Source organism: Lissotriton helveticus, chromosome 5_1 (genome assembly GCF_964261635.1).
Source record: "Lissotriton helveticus chromosome 5_1, aLisHel1.1, whole genome shotgun sequence".
NCBI classification, from domain to species: Eukaryota; Metazoa; Chordata; class Amphibia; order Caudata; family Salamandridae; genus Lissotriton; species Lissotriton helveticus.
In genome coordinates, this window is record NC_136065.1 from 1,736,883,543 (window position 1) to 1,736,910,741 (window position 27,199).

At 44.0% G+C, this 27,199-nt stretch overlaps 1 protein-coding gene across 2 annotated transcripts in view; it reads left to right on the plus strand.

Annotated features, from left to right (window-relative positions):
- TMEM98 (transmembrane protein 98) overlaps window positions 1-27,199 on the plus strand; it is a 384,773-nt gene that overhangs the window by 221,678 nt on the left and 135,896 nt on the right. For both annotated transcript variants that reach the window (XM_078645018.1, XM_078645017.1), the window contains exon 3: window positions 22,802-23,005. In XM_078645018.1, coding sequence (XP_078501144.1) covers window positions 22,827-23,005 — 179 coding nt within the window. In that variant the 5' untranslated portion in view covers window positions 22,802-22,826. The remainder of the gene's footprint in view (window positions 1-22,801; window positions 23,006-27,199) is intronic.

Sequence of the window (27,199 nt, forward strand, 5' to 3'; positions counted from 1 at the left end):
AAAAACAAAAAACTTTGCTGTGCAGAGTCAAAACAACTAAGCCCTCATTTAGTAAGCTATTATATTCGCATTTGTTAAACGCTTCATATCCTGGGGAAGTACGTTATTGGGCGAACGGGTAGGAGCGTGCGGCACACCCTGAGGCAGGGGGTCAGACTTGAGGTGCACAGAGCAGGGGTCTGAATAAAACACCCAAACAGATACACCCGCAGAAGCAGGGTTGGGCGAAGCACGCACGGTGTGCGGCCTCTGACAACTCGAGGATGAAATACTGTCCCGGCCCTCTAAGGGGTGATGCTGTTTCTGGGAATACCAAATAATTCGAAGTGTGCGAGGAGACCTTGATTATCGTGGGGAAACACCACCTGTCGCTGGATACTTCCACCGTGATAAGTGGAGGGTGTAATGGCAGCTTTCAGTGGCGGTGCGTCAAATGTGTACGATAATACACCAAACCAATGCATGAAGAGGGCTTAACTGTAAAAACTGCATTAACAACAAGTAGTAGCAGTAGTGCGTTTCTGCCACTACTTACTATGGGCTTACAACTGCGCTGTGGGCTTTACGGAAAGTGCATTCACACTTGGAAGTGGAGGTTTGCTGCAGACTTGAGTCTTACTGGCGTGAAGCAGCAAACATGCCTGCTCCCACCTTTATTTGCATCTCTGTGTCTCCCTTTTTCTCCCAGTGCCCCATATATTCCCATTTCTCCCCATGTCCATGTTTTCCTATGTCTTAATGTAGAATGATTCAAAATGCGGAGATTTGCGCTGCTGTTGGACCCTGGGGGGGACGAGGAGGGTGGGATGTCTCGGCTCTCACTGCCCCTTACATCCTTGGATCAGATGAGTTTTTCGAAGTCGCAGTGAGTTAACATTGTTTTACAGCAAGAAACAAGTGTGTTTCTTTTATAATTTGTCACTAAATAAATTTTCACGTGGGCATGAATGAAAACGCACTTGCAAAGGATGTCAAAGGGTAATGTATACATTATTTGTTCGAAAATAAAATTATTTTCTACATAAATGATGAAAGATACATATGTTCATTGGAGGTGTTAATTGCCGATGACATTTTATAAGTTTTATTTAATGTAATCTCTTCATTTGCTTCAACCCCATAATGGTAATTCCTGGTATTCTTATACACTTGAAAGGACAAGAGAGTTCACTAATTCAATGCCTTTTTGCTGAATCTGGATGTCAGACTGGCGCTAGCGAGGTGGAATCTGTGCCCAGGCCATGTAAAAGTGTAAACATGACAAAATGATGAAGTAATACTATCACAAACTGTGGCGCATTACATCACAGAAGTTGCCTTTTGCTGCCACATAATTCCAGTGGCCCTGCATATGACATAAACCCAGCAATATATTAGATCTTAGACCTCCAGTTCTGCCTAACTGCAAGACGTGTTACTCCACACCACACACTCTTGCCCCACTGCAGGCAGCAGACACAAAGGCTACTCAGCACCTTTGCCTCAAGCCCCTACTTGTTGCCTCTGAACGCCCACAGCACCCCGTGAATGCCAGCCGCCTGCACCACCACTCTCAAAATGTTTGACAAAACTCGAGTTCTACGGATAGCTCCCTGCCACGCTGCTCCGCGCATTACCCGGACACCCCCTTACTCTGTCCTCCAGCCCCTTAAACATCTACTGCTCTTTATCAACCCCGCTCGGCTCCAACGCACACCCCTCGGAATCGCCCACTCCGCGTGTAGTGGCATATTTTATTACAAGATTCCTTCGAGGCGAGAATCTGAAAAGTGACAGAAGGCCCAGCATCGATTCCAGGGCCGTTTCAAGGTGCCGCGTGGATGGCTTGTGTCGGTCTGACGCTATAGCCCGCCGAGGTGATCCTACCCAAGGTAGTACCAGCAACGAGTGTAAAGGCCAGGCCTGCTATCATTATCAAGGAAGCATCTGCCCCAAAGCCGGGTACCAAAGTCCAGGGCCACACTCGAGAGCGTGCATGAAGGCCGGGTGTCTACAGAAGGTCGCAAGGCCCAGGCTTCACTTCAGGGCCACACATGGTGCCAGGCCAGGGGGTAAAGTACATTGCATCACAGATAATATTTAATTTTACTTTATTGAAAAAAAGGTTTAGTCACGAGTAACCAACCATAAAACCCCTCTCACAGACAGATATGTTCGGAGTTCACCTCGAGGGGTCCGTCACTCACAGCCTGTCAAAGCACACAAGAGGCAAGTTTATCTCTTGGACTGCTGCGCAGGACGTGGGTGGTCACCGGGGAGACCAAAGACCCTGCTGCACACCAGCTTATATTCCCTCACACTCAACGCTCCTTGCAAGTCAAGAACACTTTACGCGGCCGCACCACTTTCAAATTTCACCAGCCGCCAGACAGTAATAAAATAAAAACGTTACGTTACTCACATTAGGGGGAGTCAGTCTGACAGTCACACGCTCATCGACTGGTCTGGAAGACTGGAAATGAGGAAATCAGTTCACTTCTAGAACCTTCTGCGCGAAGTGAGTCACGTCACTGTCTGCAATGGCCAATCACCTCAACATGGCTTGATATAGCCATAGGTGATTGGCCAACTGCACAGAGCAGCAAACACCCACGCGCGGCACCATGATCCTGCTGTCTTAGCCAATCCTGGCGCAGGCTTAACAGCGCCACTGCGCCAAGCAGTGCCAGGATTGGGCTACGAGCAGGAGAAAATCTGCCCTGGTTGAGACCGGGGCCCCGGGTCCCTGCCATTGTCTCCAAGTGCTACAGGGGGGGGGGGGGCGAGGTCTACTGGGTACTACGCATGCGCAGGCCAGTCTCAATTATGAGTACTCCTGCCTGTTGCATGCGTAGTCACCCCGACCCCGCTGCAGCTGCTTACGCTCTCTGGCCTGCCTGTGCGCTGTCACTCACAGTGACTCACTCTCTCTGCCGCAGCCCCGCCCGCCCACTTCCCATAGGCAATGCCCGATTCTGTCGGGTTCGTCCCGGCCCTGTAGCGCTAAGTCAGTGCGCTCGGATTTCTTTTGACAAAGTTTACTTTACTTTGTGTTGGCACCAGTGGCGGTCGTCCATGGCTAGTGGGGCGGTGCCCCAACGCCCCCAATGGACGCACCGCCACTGATTAATTGTGTTACCGAGGGTTTGTATGTGTTTCTCCAGATTGTTCTTTATCCTCTGCATCTCTCCTACAGACTATTCATTTATGTTTCATTCCCGTTTTTTCCTGTGCATGAATTTCCATGTTGTTTTCTCTGTCTGGATCTTATCCAATATTGTTCCTGCTCTGCTTTTAGGAACAAAACAAACTCTGGCAAAATCATCTGGGCTGGATTTATTGAGCTAACACATGCAAATACAAAGCATGCACAAATGATGTTCCCCAATGCTAGCACTTTAAAATCATAATTAGACTTGTTATAAGTGCACCTGAAACTAGAGCAAGGTGACCTATCACTTGATTAGCACTGGCTGACCAATGTTCACCCATCGCTGCTCAAGCAGTGACGTCAGTGAGGTCTGCTCTCTAAAGGTTTGAGTCCAAGACATTTTGGTCCATTTCCTGTTCATGAAGTAGCTCCAAGGCCACATCCTGCCTAGGGAGAACTGGCCCATTTCTCATACATGGAACAGGCTCCAGTTCTCCCTGTAGTCAAAACATATTGCAGTTATCAAGAAATAATCGAATTATTATCCGTCAGTAAACATGCCTAGTGCATGATGATGCAAGTTTTGAAATCTCCTGAAGGCGATAGTCTTGATTGCTAACGCCAGATGGGAGAACTCAAAGTTGCCCTGGGTGTACATAACCATGTCCTTGTACGACCAGAGAGGTGATATGCACTATAGATCTAGTTTATTGATTTATATATGATAATTGCGCCACACCATTAATTAAGGTTTTCAGCCCATGGTCCATCAGTGTAGCGCTGAGAGCAGACGGACCCCAGAGGACCAGGGGATGGACACTGTCCTGGCCTGAGGGGTGTCAGCGATACGCGCGGGAAGCGCATGGGCCTAAAGCGAGGCTGATCGGAGGGAGGCAGCATTTTTGTGTAGGCACGATGTCAAGAGAAAAATAATTTGCTTCCGGTAACTTTCTTACTGTCACCGGCATATTCCATATTTGCAGTGGCGGCTCCCCCATTGCTTTCTCGCAGTGCAAGAAGGCAGAAACATAAATGGTAATAACTATCATTTTATGTTTCTGTCTTCTGGCACGGTGAGAAAGCAGAAGTGCCTGGTTGGGGGTGGGCATTCTTGCTCGAGGGAAGGCGAGAGTGGCTTGCCCACTGTTGTGCATACTGACTTTTTGGTCGGCCCCGCGCAGCTCCAGCGCTCCCCTCCGCCGCCGCACAGACAGACCAGCGGCCGCAGTGCGAGGGGGGCATTTCTTCCTGCAAAGCCTGCAAGAACTACACTACCCAGACGCCCTAGCGGCGGGACACGCCGCCGTACGGGAAGCCCGCGCCAGGAGGCGCTTGAAAAGGGATACCAGGAGCGGGGAGCGGGGGGTCCAGACGCACTTGGGGGCTTACCTTGCCCAACATCCAGGTCCCGCGCAGCTCCAGCGCTCCCCTCCGCCGCCGCACAGACAGACCAGCGGCCGCAGTGCGAGGGGGGCATTTCTTCCTGCAAAGCCTGCAAGAACTACACTACCCAGACGCCCTAGCGGCGGGACACGCCGCCGTACGGGAAGCCCGCGCCAGGAGGCGCTTGAAAAGGGACACCAGGAGCGGGGAGCGGGGGGTCCAGACGCACTTGGGGGCTTACCTTGCCCAACATCCAGGTCCCGCGCAGCTCCAGCGCTCCCCTCCGCCGCCGCACAGACAGACCAGCGGCCGCAGTGCGAGGGGGGCATTTCTTCCTGCAAAGCCTGCAAGAACTACACTACCCAGACGCCCTAGCGGCGGGACACGCCGCCGTACGGGAAGCCCGCGCCAGGAGGCGCTTGAAAAGGGACACCAGCACCCGCGTCGCGGGACCGCGCGCGGATCGGCGCCGGGCGAAGACCGGGCAAAGGGCGGGCCCTCTGTGGCCCTCAGAGGACCCGAGGAGGACGGGACGGGCCACCCCACATGGCCCCTTCAAAGCATGAGGTATAGAGACACATTACCCTTTTATCTTTTCGCGTTGTTATTTGTCTAGTGACGTTTGGGGGGCCTTTCTGTAACCCAACTACTATGTCTGTCTGGGAAGAACTGAATGCCTTGTGTGGCACAAACTATGAACCTGATATTTCTACTTCCCCTACAGTGGACAGAGATACGGATCTTATAAATTGGACTCCCCAGGCCTGTGAAATAATTCTGCCTAAATCTGATACACTGTTTCGGGAACCACCCAGCAAAAGGAACAATGAGGTTACCCCACCAAATGCCGACCGAATGTGCTGTAGCCCCTCTTCTTCCTCGCTTTCCTCTGTCAACTCAAGCGTATCAATGCCACTTAAGACGGGGATTACATCAAATGACCCTGTTTCCCCCTTCCAATTGACCCTACTGGCCCATATAGAGCAATTGTTGAATGCGGCTTTATCACCTCTGCTCTCAAAAATTAAGGATCTGGGAAATAGGTTGTCTGATGTTGAAAAAATGGTACAAAGGAGCTTACCATCACTTGTAAATACTGTCATTCCCTCTTTTCCTACGCTCTCTACTAAGCTTGTGAACCCCAAGTCAATCGAACACAGGAAAGAACAAACAACTGATCCCTGTCTCAGCACACCTATTCTAAGCGGTAGTAAAGTTACCTCTAAGCCCACTCGCCTCCCTCTCAAAGCCCCTAGGCCTCCTCAAGAAAGAAGACACCGAATGAACTTACCCCCTGAAGCCGCCCCCTATGTGGCTGTACTCTCCGGGGTCCCTGAACTTAGTCAGGACAAATATGAAACAAGCCAGGATTTGCTGAATAAAGCCATATTTTGGCTCAATACCAACAGACCGCTGCCACCTGACCTAGATGGCGGAATCCTGAGCGTCAGGAGGGTGGGATGGCTAGGGAGGTTACCTAAAGACATTCCGGGAGACCTGATACTAATCAAATTTAAGCACAGGAACATTGTCCCATTCTTAAGATTTTCCCAGCCCAAAATTGGAGATGGCCCTATTTCTATTTGGGACTTGTTTGATTTTTATCCTGGCCCCAGAGCATTGAACAATAACACTTGGTGAAAGGGGACTCTGTCTACCATGTGTTCTTATTTTTGCAATAGATTGGTTTTAGTTTCCTTTGAAACTGTTGATTTTTATATATATGTCTGTATTTCTTTTTTGCTGCTTTTATGGTTTTAATTTCAAAAACCGAAATAAAGCTTATATTTGATTTGATTTGATTTGGTCGGCCCTGGGGCCGACCAAACAGTCAGCATGCACAACATTGGGCAAGCCACTCCTCCCTGCCCTTGAGCAGGACCGCCCACGCTCCATTTTTCTCTATGTATGCTGTTGCATGCAGCAGCATACATAGAGAAAATGACCCGGGTGGGGCGCGCTCCGCTGCGCCTCACCAATCACAATGCGGCAATTGCAGCGCTGTGATTGGTGGAGGGGAGGCTGCCATGACATTGCAGGAATTGGAAAAGGGTAAGGCGGGACGGCGGGACGGCGGGAGTCGGACCCATCCAGAACTTCCTGAAGCTGAAGGGGCAGCGGCGCAGGACGGTAGGTTACGTTTTATTGTATATATATTTTTAATTAAACAAACCCCAATTACCGTGCTCTCGGGTTACGGTAGATCCCATTATGCTGAGAAATTAAATAGCGCTGGGATGTGAAAAAGTGAGTGAGAGCTGAGAGGGGAGTCTGCGGGTCTATGGGGAGACATGACCAGTTGGAATGCCTCCAAGAAACGCTGCGACAACTTATTGTGCAGAAGCAATGCCGGGGAGATACTACATCCACTACTCTCACGCAATGTGGTGGTCAGCTTTGAGGTTGATATTTGTAAATATTATACCCCATGATGGAATTACTCGAATTATCAGGCATGGGACAGAAGAGGGACGAAGGGGTTAATAGAAATTGGTTGCTTTGACAGCAGAGAGAGGCAGACTGGCAAAGCCAATGTGTCATCGTGACACAGTCGGTTCATCGTCACCAGCTTCTCGCTGTTGGTTTTGTCAGTGCTCGGGGATGTGCGTTTGACCCCACAGTCAAAGGTTCGATTCTCAGCCTTTCCACCTTCAGCGGTCGATAAAAACAGGACCATTGATGTGGGTAGTCATAGACGTCGATTTGTGCATTAATAATGTGCGCTTTACAAAGCCTCCCGTTTTTCTTGTGTAACATTTGAAATTCACTACTTCTGAGGAGAACATATCTAGTGCACTCACCCGCAACTCGGGGATGGCAGTGTTCTGATGGTGTCTATGGTTGGGTCTCCTTTCCCCTGCCTCTAGTCAACTTTGTGGCCCCTGCTTTTAGGGTTGATTGTCTCTTGCGTGCCCTACATCCCTCGTTCAGTCTCTCCAGAGACTGAACCACTGCAACCACGGGCCTTGGGAGAGGGGTGTGTTTGGGATGGTCAGAGTGCACGTGTTTGGGGCATTCGTATTGTTTAAACATGGATCTTATTGGTTGCCATTTGTGGAGTGAGGCCTCCAGGCTTTGTGCTCGATTTGAGGCCTTCCGATCTGGGCAACACACTCCAGACGAAGACTTCAGAGCTGGGCATTAATGAAGGAATCAAGTCCCCCATAATGAGCCAAATAGTCCAGAAAGGGCTTTAAATCTGGACGAAATGTCCATGCTCCAAGTGAAGTCTCTCGAGCAAGATATGAGGCTCTGAGTGAGTCCTTCAAAGCTCAGTATCTAGATCAGCACTCCAGACGAGGCCCTCTGGTGTGGACCAATCCTACATAAAAGACCTCCAAACTGGTCACAGTACTCCAGACGACACCCCCTGCTCTGGACCAATCCCACAGAAGAGGCCTTTTCACTGGTCACAGTACTGTAGATGAGACCTCTTGCTCTGCACCAATACTACAGATGAAACCTACAATCTGTTCCCAGAACTCCAGACGAGGCCTCCTGATCTGGCCCAATACCACAGATGAGATCGGCATGATAGGATCGATACTCCAGATGAGGCTTTGCTACTTATTTGTACAAGAGTAAGTAAAATGGTATTTTGTTTTCATCATCTTTCCTAAATTACGTTTTTGTCTCATTCAATTTCTTTTTAAGTTAGGAATTTTTATATATGAATCCATTTACTCAGTTGTCTACCTCACTTCCTTGTCACCTCTTTTTTCAATCACTCTTTTTTCCTGGTATCCGCAAGGTTGTGGAGTCTTTTGTTTTTTCTTCTTCCTCATTTTCACAAAGAGTGCGTGCTTCACATCTAGTCTTTGTTTATTCTTCACTTTTATACGGAATCATTAATGAATTCCGTTTTGGCGATCCTGATGGATGGCTAGACTGTTTTTCTTACAGTGTTCCTTTTCATTCTCTGTTTTACCATTTCTGGCTCTCTTATTTATTCCAGTGCATCTTTCTTTCTTGTCCGCTTTTCTTTTTCCTTCTTTTATTTTAAACTCCATTCCTTCCTTCCTTCCTTCCTTCCTTCCTTCCTTCCTTCCTTCCTTCCTTCCTTCCTTCCTTCCTTCCTTCCTTCCTTCCTTCCTTCCTTCCTTCCTTCCTTCCTTCCTTCCTTCCTTCCTTCCTTCCTCCCTCCTTCCTTCCTTCCTCCCTTCCTCCCTTCATTACTCTCTTCCTCCCTCCTTTCTTTTCCTCCTTGCTTATCTGTTCTCTTTATTGTTTTTCGGTACTTCACACGTTTCCATATTCCTTCTTGTTTGTTTTAATTTAATGCATTAATTTTTTTACCTTTTTTTCCTCTCCTTTTTCTTTCTTTTCCCCTTTGTTTTAACCATTCACTTTCCCAGTTTCTTTGGTCACATGTTATTCTAACATACCTGCTTTTTGTTCCTATCACTCTATATCTGTCTCTGCTATGGCTCTGTGTGGCATACACTATTGGAGCGTCATCTCTCTCTCTTGTAGCTTCTTGTTTTTATTACTTTCTCTCTCTTTCTTTCCGTCTTCATTTTTGTCTGCCTGTTTCATATCTCCTTCATTGTTACTACTTTTTGTTCTCTCATCTGACTTTTCTTCTTTAGTCCTTATCTGACTACCTATGTTCTTTTACTTTCTTGGTTCCTTCCTCATAATTTAATTTCCTTCTTTTCTACGTTCTCTCACCTTCTTTTTTCTCTCGCTCTCTTCTTAATGCTTCTCTACGAATCTGCATCACTTCCTCCCTTTCCCCCAACCGCCCTACGATATTCTCTCAGCACTGCAAACTGAATTGGCATTAAGTGTTCCTACAGAGCTTCGGAAAAGGGCAAAAATATCACCCAATCCATGCCAGAGTAGGTGTTACATTCAGGAGTATTCTTGGATTCACTCTTATGTGAACAGACACATTTTTCTGTAGCTATCATCTGAGAGATAAACTTTCTCATTGTACCATTTCTGAATTTTAATTCCACTTAGTGCAATCAACACCATACTTGCACATAACATCTTTTTTGAAAATGTAAGTAATTGTTTTTTGTTACAAAGTTTGATTAGTACTGATAGTGTGTTTCACAGCAGATCTTAGTTCCTTGAACCAATGGTCTCTCTTTCAAGGAAAGTTCTTTTGTTGTGTTGTATGTTATGGTCTAGCTCAGAATCCTAGGGCCTGTGCCGCTAAATGCATCTACAGAGCACTCAGTTTTAGTAGTGGTGATATAGACATTCAGCAAGTTTTTGGGCAGGGCGTTGAAGCACCTTCATGTCTGTATGCTGTTATTGCCAATGGTGCCTAGAATAAACCGATCAAAGCTGACAAACCTTACAGTTTGCCATTCTCCACCAATCCATCTGCAGGACATCAGGGGCCAATCTGATTGAAACAACCTCTCAGAATTGGTGTAACCACGCAAGTTTCACAGTAACCGCTATTTTTCTTTCTCCAATTTCCGAAATTATGTCTCTCGTTTTCTTGTATTCAATTTCATCTGTATCCACGCCCGTTGTTCAAAGTAAAAGGAAACCGCTGCCCTGTGTCAGACGTTACCGATCTTCGTGGAAGATCGGTAACGTCTGACAGATTGGCTCCTGATGAAGGTACCAGACAGGTGCCGAAATGCATTGGGCTCAACATAAATTTCATGATTATAAATATAATGTATAACGCTGAAAAGAATTACTAGAGAATTTTTTTTATTTTTTTTAAATGAAATGGTTATAAATGTATATTGTTTGAAAACTGAACATAACATGAAAAGAGGTTTAAACCAAATGTGGAATTAAAACAATTTACAGCAACAGACAAACGTGGTGTTTAGCTTGAATAAGCAAGAATAAATGCTGGTGACAGCAGCATCGTGATTTGCTAGGGAGGGTATGGGAGCCTGGTGCTTGCTGTTTCCTACATCAGAGCAGTGTGGCGGCTGGCGACCGGTGACCAGCAGGTAAATATTCTTTTTTATAAAAAAAGATTCTACGCCCGACCTCCCCATGCCTTCCTGCCTCCACCTACCCCCCACCACCATTCCTTACCAGCCGTCACTGCATTCAGCACTAGTAAGGCAAAGGTCTTGCATCTTCCGAACTGAGCAACAATCCATTGTGATAAAATGAGAAAAGATCGAATGGTTTTTAATTACATAATAGTGTCTGTGAGAGCATTAAAAACACACAACTAACTGGTTTAATTTTTTTTAATGTATATTCTTTGGTTATTGCTTTCTCAATACTTTTATCACCCTTCACAGGCCTGATACCTTCCATATTTGTATTTGTTGCTGCTGACAGTCCGTAGAGCTGTTGAAGAGTTGGACCTGCTCTATCCTCCAAACCCACAAGCAGGTGCTAACATCAGATGCGGATGACCGGAGGAGGACACATATAGACACTCTCTTGCCTCTTCCACTGCCTTGCGTTACTGGCCCTGGGGCATGACGGGAAGATAGCTGGGTACAGATAGAAAATGGCCTATCACTGCATGGCTTCAAAATAAAGCCATACAGCGATTGGCCATTTTCTGTCAACTCCGTTTTGATTCAAGTGTGGAGGGACTAGACGCCGCCTTGTGTCTGCTTCTACTGCTTATGCGCCAGTCCAGGTGCTGCTCTCTTGCTGTTCATGTTAGTAAACTACATGAGAGCAACACCATGATTAGGTCGGGCAAGTGTACCCAGTGCTCCTCAGGAGACCGTGAGAGGTGGGGCTGTGACTGTCTGGTGAAAAAGTAGGGAGAGGCCTCAAATTCACATGCCAGACTGGACACAGCAAGCCACCCTTCTAAACCAAATTGCGCATTTCAATTTAAGACTGCTTCCCTGCTCAGCCTGCAGACTGCAGTCCCTTAAGACCTGCCCCAACCTTCACTGAAAGTCTCCCAGTCATGCCTGGAAAAAAAGCACAGCTTAACTGAACATTTACTATAGGGGCAACAGATATGGGGGAGCAATGCCCCAGTTCTCCTATAGAGGGTGCGCTCCTGATGTCTGGACCAGAAGAGACGTTTAGGTTGAGTGGTGTATCATCGGCATATTGATGAATCTTGATGTTATTATCTGTGAGTATAGCCCCAAGGGGCTCGATGTAGAGATTGAAGACCGTAAAAGACCTTATGGAAAACTGGGGACTTGGAAGGTGGTAGAGCTCTTTTGGAACCTGGGGGAGCCCATGTGAACAACCTGGAATGGTAGGAGGAGAACCAGTGAAAGACATTGCTAGTGAATCTCATTCGAGACTCCAGGGTGTGGCGGAGGGTTGGTTAGTAAACTGTGTCAAAGGCAGCTTCATTTGTGGTCAGGAGGGTGTTGTCTATGATGTGCGAGATAGAGGGCTCTATGCGGCAGTGTGATGCCAGATTGGTAGTCATACAGAAGATTATTAGCACTGAGGTGATCTTGGGGTTGAAAGTATAGTAGAAAGAATCATAGGTGGATGATGGGCCACTAGTTAGTTGGAGAGGTCATCAAGGTCTAATATAGGTTTCTTTAGGAGTGGGAGGATCTGACCTGTCTTAAGAGCTTCTGTGAATATTTTGTGAGCAAGGGAAGCATTGACTCACCATTGACATTGGTGAGTAGGATTGAGAAGGCTTACAGTGATAGAGCTTTGATAAAGGAGAAAGTGAAGGCACCATCTTCATAGGAAGTATGTTAGTGAGGTCTGTGAGATCAGGGCTTTGAAGGATGAGCATTGTGGCAATCTATGAAAAGAAGTGGTCATAAAAGGAGAAACAAGCTTGGTGTTGTTGATTTGCTGTCAAATCTTCTTCATTTCTTACACTGAAGAAGAGGTTGATGGCATTGCACTAGTCTGTAAAGTGGGGGATAGTTGGGTCAGGCAGGGCTTTGATGAAGTGCTTAATTGTGTTGAAAAGTGTTCTGCTTCTGTTTGTGGCTTAGTTTTTAGGTCTCGCTTACGCAGTGCGCATGCGCTGCTTAGGAGGGCCTTTAGCCGTTGCTCTGCTAATTTTGAAACACACACTTGTGCTTGTGGGGGCATCCATCTTGCGGGAGCGAGCAGGGGTATGCCACAAGCATGAGTGAAGTGCTTGAAAATGAGCAGACTGCTCTCCCAAGCGTGCGCGCCTCTCTCCTCGCCCACACGTCCCGGCCACTCACTCGCTCCACCTTCTCCGTCTTCTTTTTGCTCGCGTTTCTTTTTTCTTTTTCTTTTTATTGAACATTTTGCATAGCATTTCAATGACAGTGTATTTTGCATGGCATGTGGACACAAATCTACCGTGTACATATATTCGTTCTTGTATGTCTCACAGAACACATCCCGTAATTCCATCTCCTGCATCCCTGCGCTTCCCAAAGACATATGAACCAAGAGATCGTTTAGCATAGATTGTTCATGCATTAGCATCAGAGTCCGATTCCTCCAGCGGAGGGGGTTCACATATATTGCCCCGGTAGGTGTTCCATCCTCCCCAGACCTTCTCCCATTTTTTCGGCAGCCTCGATGGATATATACTGACTTCTCTGCCACCATCGCCATGTCCACGTCTTTGCTCCATTGATTGAGAGTGGGGCTAACACCAGATCCCCAGCGCTGTTCAGTATTTCTTTTTGCGACCGTCATGCCTAAGGTTACCGAGTCTTGCGCAATCATATTTAAATCTGTTGGTTCCCATATATTGAGTAGGCAGCATCTCGGGTCTGGCAGTGTGGTTACATGTGTGCCCTGGTAGAGTGTCCTCATCACCGCCATCCAATAATCTACAACTTTGGGGCATATCCAAATAGTATGGTAGAACATGCCTGCCTTTCCGCACTGTTTAAGACCGAGTGGTGTGTCTGCACGATGTATCTTATGCAGGAGTGTCCTAGTGTAGTATGTGCTGTGTAAAATGTTTAATTGCAATAGCCTGAGTCTTGATGGAATTGCAGCTTCTCTAGGGGACGCCAGAGATTCCTGCCAAGCCGCCTCATCAATGCCTCCCAACTCGCGCTCACACGGGGCCTTCAATGTCACTGTGAGGTCTGGGCGATTATTGACTATTTTCCTGTAGGTCAGTGAGATTGCCTTTTTTTTGAGGTGGTCCGTCAGGAGCTTATCCTCCAACGGAGAGGATTCTTCAGGACTCGTATCTGGTGGTAACAGGGACTGTGGTGCATGTCTAACCTGCATGTACCGGAACAGTTCTGTCTCCGCTAGGCCATAAGTGGCCTGCAAATGGGCAAAGGTAACGACCCCTCCCTTCTGCCACAAATCCCCAACTTTCAATAACTTCTTGTTTTTCTAACAGAGTTTGTGAGTCTATTTTTTTTCCATCTTGTGTGCGATCTTCTCATCTTTTGCCTTTGAAAGTATCATGTAAAATAATTATTTTCACAATGTTTATAAATCCGTTTCATGGCCCTCAGAGTTGATTAGCTGCTTAGATAGCCATTCAATTTCGCTCTTTTTGAAAAGCGCGCATGAAAACTTGTATGCTTACTTTCAGAATCTGCTACTAAAACAGTTCTGTACAATTGCGGCATGGTTTGGTTTTTGAAAGTACTAACGTCCTGTGCCATGGGTGCATGCATGTGGGCTGGGTGTAGCAGTAAGTGCAAAGGCATTTCTTTCTTGTAACTGATTCAGGGATACTTAAATATGGGGAGGCAGGGTGTGGTAGGTTCCTACACCGCTCTTGGTCACTGCAGTGATATCTTAACACTTTTAAGCAGCAAGGCATTGGTGCAGTCAAAGTAATACGAAATGACGTCAACTTTTGGGAATGGCGCCTTTGATTTTCTTAATATAATTTTAACTTGTTGTTTCAGTGCCTTGTGAATATTTTTTTCTGTTTTCATTTGGCTATTGTTTCTTAATTAGCGCACGTTAAATTGTAGGCAACATATTTTCGGTTTGCACTCAAATTTGAAAAACAGCTTCGAAGGTGTTCAAAATTATATTTGTATCAGAGGCTCGAAATAAATGGGAAATATATAATGTAATAAATATATAGTGTAATAAATTTGAATGTATTTATAATACTAGTTTAGCATGATATCAATGTGTTTTTCATTATTGAATCCTCCTATATGAAAGCTGATCTTGTGCTCTTATGTGGTATGGCAGTGAAGGCACTAGTCAGAACTTCATTTCTTTTCAATGATCTGCACTTGTTCTGTAAACTCACCAGATCATTGTCTGGTTCTGTACTCCTTAACAGGGAGTAGTTGTTTTTAGTTCTCACCAGAGACAGCGCATGCACTGTCAGATCTATTAATGTTTTACAAAAAAATAACAGAAAAAAGCTTGGAGCCCACCCATTGGTTGGCTATGTCATCACTTTCATTTCTATGGTTTTCATTCTACCACACCCAATGCCCTGAAAGGATTCTTAAAGCTCACAGTACTCTTAGCTTCCAAACAAACATTGGCGTAGCCCATGTCTCGTCAATGTAAGATCTATTAGCTTTGTCAGTGTTATGTTTTTTGCCCATGTTGCACAGCACCAAAAAAATAAAAGCGCTATTACATGGCCAACATTGCCTGTGTCGGCGTGTCTTTTTTCCATCTTTACCTTCATTCATGTTGCACAGCCTCCATGCCGTGCACCATGGCTTACAAAACCTTAACAAAGTCAGTAGATCTTAAATAGACGAGACCTATTGGCTTTTTCAATGCTTTGTTGATCCCATTTTGGGAGAGCCCCTGACATGTTCAGTGTATTAGTTATTTCTATTTCACATTTGTGGTTGCAGCACAAGCATTTCATGGCTGGGGTAGACAGTGCAGCATAGCTATAGAGCCGTCCATGATGGTAGGCTGCTTTACCATTAGCAGATCATGTTTAACTACACGCATTGAATGATTGCCAAATCATGAAGCACACAATTTCCCAGGAACCAAATATCATGACGCTAAGTACACTAGACAGAGACAAGGCATTGGTTGGATAACGTTATGAGAAGCTGTAGGTCTTGAGCTGGTTACAAAAAGGTAATCGTACATTGATTGAGGGAAGATGGAGATTGATAAACAGTTCCTTGCTATGGCAGTCAGCTCTGCATTGGCATAGCCAATAGGTCTCGTCTTTGGGACATTATAAGTGTTTAGCCATGCAACAGTTGATGTTGCACCAAGGATATTGTGCTGCATGATTAAATACTTATAAGGTCCCAAAGACGAGACCTATTGGCTATGCCAATGCTTGTTGGTGTTGGTATAGTACTTTGCATGGCTAATGTATTGAGCTGTCTGCGTGTTTTTATGGAGGGACATCTGTATCATGAGGGCATCTGGAGTTCTGTTTTTATTTTATTTTCTTTCCTGTATGAAGATAGTGTTTATTGTCTTCTAGAGTACCAGAGCACTGTAGGTTTTGGCTTGCACTTTCGTGTGTAGTTGGTGATTCACTTGTCAGACACAAGCAAGAAATAGGCTGCTGCAAGATCTCCTATTTCTTCACTGTTGAATGTGTTACTTATAATCATAAGTAACAAATTCAAGATTGAAGATTCAGCGGGATTCAGCAGACCCAAAGCAACCCTCTACTACGGATCAGGTGATGTCCTTCACATGAGAATCCAACACAGTTGAATTCAACTGGGGACATCATAAGAGTCTGGACGCTTGACCGCTTGTATTGACCCAAGGCTCCATATAAAAGAGAGTTTGAGCATATCTTGTGTTGCCAAGTTGCTATTTCTGACATATTTAGCACAAACAGTTGCATAAAAACCAACTGACTGTCATGACCTTCTATCATCCTCTGTGGAATTCGTCCTTTCTCACTCTCTCTCTCTGGCTCTATAACCCTCTTCCTGACAAATTAACGGAATCATGAATTAGTGTAAGAAAACCACTAGCCTTCAAGGTTTGATTTCCATAGGGCTACGTCTAGACTATTTTTACTTAATATGACTGCCTGAAACAAAAGAGCTATTAAGCAAGACAATGTGAGGTTTAAGACTAAGTTGCCCTGCAAGAGAACTTTAAACTTTAGACTAAGTTACCCTCTTTACCCTAGAGATGTTGATGAAGGGCACGTTTTGTCTTGGAAGTTGAGCCTAGGCTGCCAATACTATAAAGCATAGCATTGTGCTTGACTAACGAAGTATCTCAAGCTAATAGGAATGTGTTTAACTTATTGAAACATTTCTGTCACAGTTTTTTGTTTTGAATAAATGAGACTAAGGAGAAAGAACAATGGGTCATACATTTTCAGTTTTAATTTCAATCCAATCAAAAACCCGTCTGACTTGTTGAGCTTTAAGACAATTCATCGAAGTTCCAAAATTCTGCAGAGCATACTAATATACATATCAAAGCAGAGAGAAAGATCAGGATACATCGGTCTCTCAAATTCATATTTAGACATAAGCAACAGTTATATAGAATTTGTCACTGGAGATTGAGAAATAAAGGATTGAAGAGGTTGAAGTAAAGGGGTATGGGTTTGTGTATATATGGCCACCTAAATATGTATTATGTTCAAGGATAAATATATATTTGTGCAGGTGAATAGATAAATCCCTTTTTAAAACAACACCATTGTCCAAGTTGGAATCAAAATTGGTCCACGTGCCTCCGAATGCTCTGCTCGTGAAAGCTATTTGGATCTATCCTGTTACATAACATGGGTAGTTTCAAAGGTTATAATTGTTAGCACATAGCAAAACAGAGAAAGAAACCTAATCTAATCTAGAATTCTCAGAAGTACTCAGATGGTGTGAAATACATGGCCCTAGAGGAGCTAATATACAAAATATGGTTAAAAATGGTTGGGCGATGTGAAAACATATTTTGTATTTTCCAGTGGTAATATGTCTTCTGCATATGATTAGGAATGTATATATAATACACAGGATTCGTCAATCCCAATATAGAAAACTGTATCCAGTTTCTTTTTTACACATGAGTTGTGGCATCTCTAGGCACCTGTAATATGAAATTGATGTAGCTGCTAAACTTTACTAACTTATTACAGTTGAGTTGTTACAACTTAATGTCTGTTGCCAGAGCCAGCATCCAAGGCAAAAGGCAGGTCATGGAACATCATTGCAGCTGCAGTTTTCGCAGTGAAAAAACAAATTCGATTTTTGTTATTATAATCTTTTGCAGTGATCAGCAAAAAGTAGAGATATGTGGCAGCTAGTTTAGGTCTTTCACAAAGTCCATTACAAAAAAGAAAGGCTCTTTCTGCATGTTACTACTCATTCTGACCTGCATCCCTTTTTAGGTTTCGCCTCGTCGAAAGCTGCGCACCGCGCAGCTTTTCGTCGCAGGCGAAATCTAATGTTTACAGTATGTGTGTGTTGTCCCGCCCTCTCTTTCCATTGGCTAGCTCCATAAATGGAGGCTAGCCATTGGAAGAGAGATCTGCTCGTCATTCTGCGAGCGAATTCGTGGGCGTTCCAGCGATTTTTACTCATCCCGCCCCTTTGCGATCGTCATGCGGCGGTGGGCGGTTGTTTATTTATTTATTTTTTTCAAGCTTTGTTTTCGCCATTTTTAAAGTGTCGTTTTCAGGGGTGGGTTGCGCGATGTCCCGCTCTCCATTCCCGCCCCCCTCCCGCTGTCCGTGTGCCCGTTCCTGCCCCCCCTCCCACTTTTTGTGTGCCCGTTCCCGCCCCCCCCTCCCGCTGTCCATTCCCGCCCCCCCTCCCGCTGTCCGTGCTCCGTGTGACTGCTATTGTCGGCGGTTACTTCCCTGGCTGTTCGTTTGTTGTTTGGAGATTGCATTAGTGCTGTACTCTTAATACCATCTCAGGTACAGCATAGGTCTATGTTCGTTTATTTACGTTCTTTTTTCGGAATCTGTGTTTCCGAGGTTATTAGCCTTTCCTGTACACTTCCCCCGCCCTTGTGCTCCGCCCGGCGGCCGGGTTTTGCTCCGCCGTCCGGCCAGGCACAGCCACAGTCCTCAATAAGGCAATTAAAATATACACGTCAGGCAACAACCAAAGGCAATTGAGTGAAAAGGTTCTCGGTTTATTTTTGAGGGCATCAGCACACACAAATGTTTCTGCAAGGCGGAACAGGTAATTTGTTTAATACTTTTGACTTAACGTTTTGGTACACAATTAGCGACATGATGAATGACTTGTGGCAGTGCCTTTTGACAGGTTAAACACCTCATAGCAAGCAAAGGCCATTCACGTACATCGTATGCTGTGGCAGTAGAATCTCTAAGATTGGCATTCCTCCTAGGTCAGGAAAATCTCACCTATCCAGGGAACTGAACCAACTTTGGTGTGGTACTTAGCAGTGCACAAAACACTAGACGGTGTCCCGTTGAACATGGAAAAACGCAAACGTCTGTGCTGTTCTAGTATGCCAAGCAAGCACCATTATCTGAACCAATCAAAATAGTAGTAACTGGAGGCCTCGGATATTAGTTCATGTATTAATGCTTTACCAATGTGAAGGGTGCAGGGACTGGATGGTAGCTGGTGCTGTCCAACACTCAGTCATACTGTCTTGCCTGAGCGAGCATGTGCACCTTTTACTTCTCGAGTGTGGTTCTTAATATTGATGTTTTTTCTAGAGCATGTAAATCATACTTGCGTTCTGCAGAGCTCGTATTTTCTTTACATTTTTCCAATATATTTGAGACCGCACTCATTTAATATATTTTTCAGTAATGAATAATTAGGGTGAACAACCTTTACAACGCAACTTTTACCACGCAGTGCCTTTACGACGCAACTTTTACAACGCAAACCATTACAACGCATTGCGCTGGGGGGCACTCTAGGATAGGGAATGTATTTAATTTACTATCCAACACCTACCCTACTATCCACCGGGACTGGAGTTGGAATAGTAAATTAAATAAATCACTATCCAGCGCCTAAAAGCACTATGCGTTGTAATGGTATTCGTTGTAAAAGTATGCGTTGTAAAGGCATGCGATGTAAAAGTATGCGTTGTAACGTCATACATCCAATAATTAGTCCTGACCTGTCTTCTGTGTTTATTGTTCCACTGGATTATCGATTCTTGCTGTTGGTACTTGATAATCATTGGGATACTGCAGTAATAAGCAACAAAGATGTGTCACCTAGCCCTGTTCTTTGCAAGGACCTACTTCCTCTTCTAGTCTCAGCTCAAATGTTGGTGCCTTTTGTGTCTATGAAATTCTTCATCCTTTTAGACCAGGAGTCACCTTCTTTTAAACCAGCTGCCATTACCCAATCTATAACAGTGCTGTTTTTCCATGATTTCTCTGACTTTTCTGTATACCTCTCCCACTGTCCGTGCTCCGTGTGACTGCTATTGTCGGCGGTTACTTCCCTGGTTGTTCGTTTGTTTGGAGATTGCATTAGTGCTGTACTCTTAATTCCATCTCAGGGACAGCATAGGTCTATGTTCGTTTATTTACGTTCTTTTTTCGGAATCTGTGTTTCCGAGGTTATTAGCCTTTCCTGTACTCTTCCCCCGCCCTTGTGCTCCGCCCGGCGGGCGGGTTTTGCTCCGCCGTCCGGCCGGGCACAGCCAGCCACTCTTCCCCCGCCCTTGTGCTCTGCCCGGCGGCCGGGTTTTGCTCCGTCGTCCGGCTGGACACAGCCTGATGTTTTTACCTCCTTGATTCACGGACCGGAGCTGTCTCCCGTTTGGTGAATCCTTTCCCATTGGCAGTGGTACAGATCCAGGGGGGATCTTGCGTGGATCAGAGGTGGTGTGTTTTCAGGACGCTACTACATAGAATCACGGTAACAGCGTATTACGCTGCCTTAACTTACCTTATGTTGGGGAGATTATTGGGACGTATGACTAATATTACCAATTATATGTAGATGACCTGAGCAGACAGCAAGATAGAGACTCGCACTTCTCTGCCCTCTGTCTCTACAATCGCGATCTGCCCACTTTTCCTCTCTCACCCTCTTTGGTTATTTTATTTCGTCCTTGCCTTCTCTTTATTGCCTTTTTCTCTCCCACTCCTTCTTTTCCCTCTTTGTTTGCCTGCAGTCATTCTGTTCTCTTCTCTCTCCTGCCTCCCCTCTCGCGCTTTTCTTTGCCTCCTACTTTATTCCTCTCTTTCTCCCTCTCTCACTGCCATACGGGCCTGTGCCTCCTTGAAGGGCCCTGCTTGACACACGGCTCTTCCGGTTGCAACACACAAAGCCTCAGCCTTTCAGTGGAAAAGACTAAGGTTTTGTTCCTGAAGCAGAAGGGGGGTCTCAAATCTATGATTTCGCTTTTATTTTTTGCAAGCTTAAGATAGTCAGCGGGGTGGGGTGACGCCGGCCTCCTAAAAACGGGCCCTGAAATGATAGCTCTGTTCTGTGGCCGAGGCCTCCTGATTTGCATGTAAAAAACGTGTGGGTTTTAATGAGTGTCTGGGCTCGCGGGCCTCAGCCCTGGAAACCCCACAGTGCACATACATCTTGTAAGGAGAGATTAAGCTAATGGCAATGTAAATGACAATGCCATTTATTTATCTGTTTTCAAAACCAACACATAAATACAAATTTTGTCATTTACAATGCCAATAGCTCAAACTTTTCCAAAGGCGAAACCATTGCATTGTAAATGCTTGTTAAATCTGATTCCAATATGTGTTTACATCAAATTACTAACTGCTTTCTGGTGTGTTTAAATTTGCACTGTATATTCAGCTTTTATTCATCATGTCTGGAATCAAGCTATCTGTTTCATATGTTTCAGCAGGATCTCAAAGACTTTAGAGGTTGTGGGGAGAGTGATGGTGAGACCGTTTATTGTAAGGAATAAACTACCATCTGCATTACTTTAAAATGGTATGGTAAGATACCTCAGTATTGCCCCACTTTATAGAAGAACTCGGCCTTCGGTCTCATTTCTCTACATTGTCATGGAATTACTCAGTGACTTGATTTAACCCCCTGTTGTATTATATTGAATGCAACAAGGGGTTAAATCAATTATTTTTTATAGATATCTTTGATCACTGAAAGAAAGTTTTACCAATCTCTAAAAATAAATAACTTCAGAAAAATCATATTGGAGAGAGGTTATGACTACTAAATGTTCCAATTTTAATATCTCCCTTATATTGTGAGTCCTTATTCTTTTGAGGAAGATTTAGCATACCGTCAGTGGCAGCACCTGCTTCTAGAACTTTGTTATTAACAACAGATTCAGCGACAACAAAAGAAAGAGTAGTAGTGTCTAAACCTACCTTGTTAGGTTAGTCTAGACTAATAGCTGACCTTAATCAGTAACAGCGATTGTGGGTTTTACAATATGTATCATATCTTCTGTCCCCTTGGCAACGGACTGCCTTTGGAGGAAGCCTCAGGGCTTAACTCTTTAGTGCTGTAGAAATAACTTCAATACTACTTACATGAGAAGCTCAGTGGTTTTATTGCCATTCTTTGCCCATTTGTTCTGCTGTATTAAGTTTTGTAAATAGTGTGGTGAGTATCAGAAAAAATGTCCCTGATATGCATACAGTGCCTATTTGATTTATTAATGTCTCTTTTTAAAATGTTTGTAATATTTAATGCAACTTTTTAATGGTTTTAAAATATTAACCCAATAAAGAAATCTTCGACTTGACTACTAATTTTATTAATTTTTATTAATCAGTTTCCAAGCCAATAAATGTGGTGCTCATATCTTGAAAAGGCTGATTACTCTGTGCTGTCATATAAATAGAAAGAAGTAATCATAGAGACAACAGTAGCTATAAAATAAAATGTAACATTACAAATGTATGTGACTCTTGCAGTTAGCACAGCCAGTAGGCATAGTGGTCAGTAAACTTCTCAGATAACCATAAAGAAAAGATGTCTTCTATTCCCAGACGTACATTGTAAAGATTGTGAAAGAGAATAGAGTAGGATGACAGCATGACCCCTGGGGTCAAATTAGGTTTCAGTCTTACCACCCGTAAAAATACCAATAAAACTTAATTAAAAAAAAAGTACAGAACCTTCCTCAGGTGAGGGTGCTCTTATGACAAACAGTAACATTTGAAAACAACACTAAATACTCTCATTGTTTCTTACAACACAATTAAATATCTGACAGTTCTAAAATTATGAGTGTGTATAACCGCTTTCATTGTGTTGTAAACCTGTCTGTGAACATTCTGCTCAGATTAAGCAAATGTTTTAACTTTGTAAACTAAAGTACTAATATGAACATAGTTATAGAGGTTAATTCTTTTTGGTAAAATGTATATAATGGGTGCAGTTATGGCATGTTTTTCTGTAAATGAGGGGAACATTTAGACAACAGAATTTAATGTTCACTTATGCTCTACATTGAATTACAAAAACTGCAGTGAATGTTTCTCACTGAATTTTAGATAATTTTGTGTAATAGTTTTTTGTTTCTTAATCTTGAGCCTAAAATGCCATTCTAATTGCTTTTCAGATGAAAATTATGCTTCTCTGAAGTGATGATTAAACACTGTAAAGCTGCGGAAGCCACTTGCAGTTCAGAAGAAATGGAAACTGTGGTTATAGTGGCCATCGGTGTCTTGGCTACAATCTTTCTAGCTTCGTTTGTGGCATTAATTGTGGTATGCAGACAGCGCTACTGCAGGGCTAAAGACCTTCTCCACCCTTTTGACACGAAGTAAGTCACTGCTGTTGAACTTAAATACCGTTAAAGATCTACATACCTTATGATACCCTCAGCGGCGGCCGAGGCAGGTAAGCACGGTGTAGCAGGAGCGGGGCGGGAGTCGACAGATGACGGAATAGAGAAAATTGAATAAATAAATCCTTTTCTGTTGTCTGTTAACTTTCCCGCCTCACCGCGCTTACCTGCACCGTCCACGACTGGATTTCCTTGACTTTCTGCTGAAAGTGTTGGTACCTGAAAGATAGTTGGTGTTTATGCTGCGCTATTGTGCTGGATCCCATTTGTGAGAGAAAGTATTTGATGAGGACTCAATTAATTTGTGACTGCAGTCTGTTTTAAATATATTATTGGGAATGGCATTAATCTCATGCAGGGCCAGACTGGCAATTTATTCCATCAGGCATTTCCCTGGCGGGCTGAAGTCCTTGGAGGTCAGTTTTTTAATACAGAGGACCGCTGTTTTGGCCTGTGCCACTTTCTCAGATTTTTACCCCTGGTAATCACAGCAGGCACTGCGGGTGATGTAGGTGACAGAGACGAGAGAGAAAAGGAGCGAGAGAGAGATGAGGTAGGGTTCGTTTGATGTGTGTAGGAACTGGGTGTTTGTCCTCTTGTTCTCCAGTGCCTTACAAATGTGATTGAATGTGATCATTTGAGTGAGATTTACTGCCATGTTGAACCACTTTTCTTGGTGTCAGTTTACCGCAAGTGTAGTGATGGCTTCAGCAGTGATGAAATCGCCTGACCTCTGTTAGTATTTGGTGTTATGTCCACCTTTATTCACTGGTGGGATGGTAACCTAGATGTCAGATGAAAAATGTAACCAAGTGTTTACCTGCAAATGCTGCATACAAAATGTTGATACTAATTTTAGGTATCCTCGGAAGAGTTTGACCCTTGTAAATGTATACCCTGCGCTTTCTTACAACATGTCACTCCTGTACCAAGCTTTTTGCAGGTGCCTTCGCCAAAGTATGCTTTTTACCTGTTTATTATCAACTCAACTTAATTTGGACCAGATATTGGAAGTACATGTTGAGTAAAAGGTAAAGCAGACATGTATATGTTATCAGGGTTCTATTGGCTACTGGCACCTAATTTAAGCGAACCACCTTGACTGTGAGTGACAAACATTAGTACTCTTTTATCAAGTGATTTAAAGAATATTAATAGAATGAGCTGCACCTCCAAATGAATGTTTTTTTCATCTTCGTTTCCTACTTTTCTCTTTACCAGTAATGCAAACTTTTATGTGAAGTCTGTGCAAGTAACTGGTTACTAGTTCTGTCCTCTGTACTTCGCTGCCCAACTGAGTCACAAATGTATGTAATTTTCAATTACAGTTAATGTTTATGAAGAGTAATTGTTTTTTATTTACATGTAGAGAAGTAGGGGACTTAAAATTAAACATTAAATACCAATACAATAGGTCTCTTAGTTCATTGTTCTCCTAAGGGAAAGGGCTTACATGACCAATTTTCATTATGTTTTTGTGGTTTTTATAGGTTACTGTCAGAAATGGGCTCATTAATTTGGTAGGGAGTACCCCTACCAATTCAATAAAACAACTCTGCTTAGGTCACAACACAGTTCTAAAACAATGACTGCTAAACCCTTGGTTGCTATGGCAAAACAGCAGGCAATCTTCAGATAATTGCATGCTAAGTCCAACCAGTACCAACAACTGTAAAGTAACAAAAACAACACAATTAAATACCTATGCTAATTTAGAAAACTTTAATTAGCAAAGAGGCCCCAAATCATCAAAATAGGCTAAATGGAGCTTGCAATACGAATTTTAAAAAATTTAAGGCAAAAAGTGCCTAGAGACACCATGCTCTAATGAAAAACCACAGCTCGTTGTGACCAACCATGACCTGGGCCCCAGGTACCTCAACAACCGCCTGACCTTCTACACTCCCACCCGCCAACTTCGTTCGACCAACCACGCCCTCGCGCCGTTCCACGCATCCAAAGAGCCACCATGGGAGGAAGATCCTTCTCCTACCTGGCAGCCAAGACATGGAATTCCCTCCCCATCCACCTCCGCCAGACCCAAGACCACCTCTCCTTCAGGAAGCAACTCAAGACCTGGCTGTTCGAGCAGTAGCAGACCCCCCTCCCCCAAGCGCCTTGAGACCCTCCGGGTGAGTAGCGCACTATATAAATTTTTTAATTGATTGATTGAGTGGAGGTTGGGCACACCAGGTGGGCTATCGCGTCATAGGTTTTACCTTCAGACTTAGTCTCCAACTTCTGAAAAAGGTTCTTCTGGCAGGACCTGCAGTCACTAGTCCATTAGAGCAGGCTTCTGGGCAAGTCTCTTTCTAGCCAATCTCCTGCAGGGCTAGTCCTCTTTATTTAGCTAGGACCTCTTGGAGTCAGGAATCCTTCTGCTTTTTGTCTCCCTGAAGCAGGAACAGGGGGCCAACCTCTTGACCCTGGAGAGCAGTTCCCATTCATGGGGCCCAGTAGTATTCAGAGAAAAATGAGGCCTTGTGTGAGTTGTCTTCTGCCAACAGGAGCCAGTAGTCAGAAGTCTGGGTTCATCTTATAGCTAGCAGAGTCTTACTCTTCAGATGGAATTTTCTTGGGTTAATAAATGTTCTGAGAAAGTGCCCATGGAGTTGCTAGCTTTATTCTGTGCACTAGCCAGTGATTGGAGAAGTTCTACCACCAAGTCGTAAATGTTTCCCACAGTACCCCCAATGTATTTTGCTGCACTTAATCTGTGCACTAGCCAGTGATTGGAGAAGTTCTACCACCAAGTCATAACATTTTTCCCTTAGTAACCCCAATTTCTTTTGCAGCACTTCCTTTTTGCCTTACTGCAAGATTACCCAGAACCCCCTGTTTCCTAATGGCAGAATCCAGCTGCCACCAGTCAGGCCCGTTTTGTGCTTCTTGTCCCCTCCCCTACCTTTTCCTGCTACTGTGACTGGGAATGGGCTACCAAGGAGGGTCATGGGAATGAATACAGGAAGCCCTTACGGGCGTCTACAAGTCAAAGAGGTAGCGCTAACGTTGCTCTTTCCTCTGCCAACTGTCTCCATCCACTCCCAGATATCTAATCCCTGCTAAGTGGTCAACAGTTAATATCCATTGGCCTTTCCGGGGTCCAGTTAAAAGCAGATGTCCCCCAAGTCAGCATACGTAATTCCCACTGCCAAAGACATGTTTTCCAGTCCTGGCGTGTGATGACTGTCAAAATTGGTTTTAAGCCAGTTCCGGCTAAATGTACCTAAAGTACATTTTAGCATGGTTACTTTTCAGCTTAATTTATTACAAATATGATTTCACCATAATGTCAGACTTTAAAAATTAAGAAGGGTTTGGGGCATTTTCTAGTGTTTTCATAATAGATGTTCAAAAAGATGTTAATACCATCTGGCCCTATAAAAGAAAAGTCTACATTGGGCCGCCAGGGTCAAATAGCTGTTGGCTTTTATTTCTCTGTGAGGGCACACTTACCCCAATGTGCAAAATGTACTACTTTATAAATTAATAATTTATAATGTACAATGGTCCCTATCGTAATATTAATTGTAAGGGAAACGCTTTTTAAATAAAATTATTATTGTATTAAACAATGGTTTTAGTTGTAAATGATAGGAAGCAAACACACACAAAAAGAAAATAATAATGATCAGTGAGGTGAAAGAAGTGTGCTGTGCTCAAGCAATTGTGATACAAGTGTGCAAATGCCATAATATTTACTTCATAAAGCTGAATATTTGTGTCATAATATTTTGACAGAGCCCATATATTCCAAATCAGTATAGTTTACATGGGTCTTGTGTTATCTGTTGATGGCATTTCAATTACCTACAAATATCTGATAATCTAACATGTATTGGCTCAAGAAATTACTAAATTAAAATGACAAAGAAACATATGAATATCAAAGTAAAATTAGATAATGGGAGATGACAAAACAAAAAAAATGAAAATTAAATGAGTAGACATTTCACCGCATATTTAAAATCATTACTAACAGTAGTTATATGGTGAGATGTAGACAGAATTGAGTAGGATGGCATTGCAGCTGAAAGAAGAGATGAGAAGGGTACACGGTTGGAACAACCATTAGGAAGAGAAATTAATGAGAGGTAAGGAAGCAATTGCCTAATGCCTTCCAGTTGTGTGAAAATGGTAAAAGTCTGAAAAACCGGGAAATGGTCCATG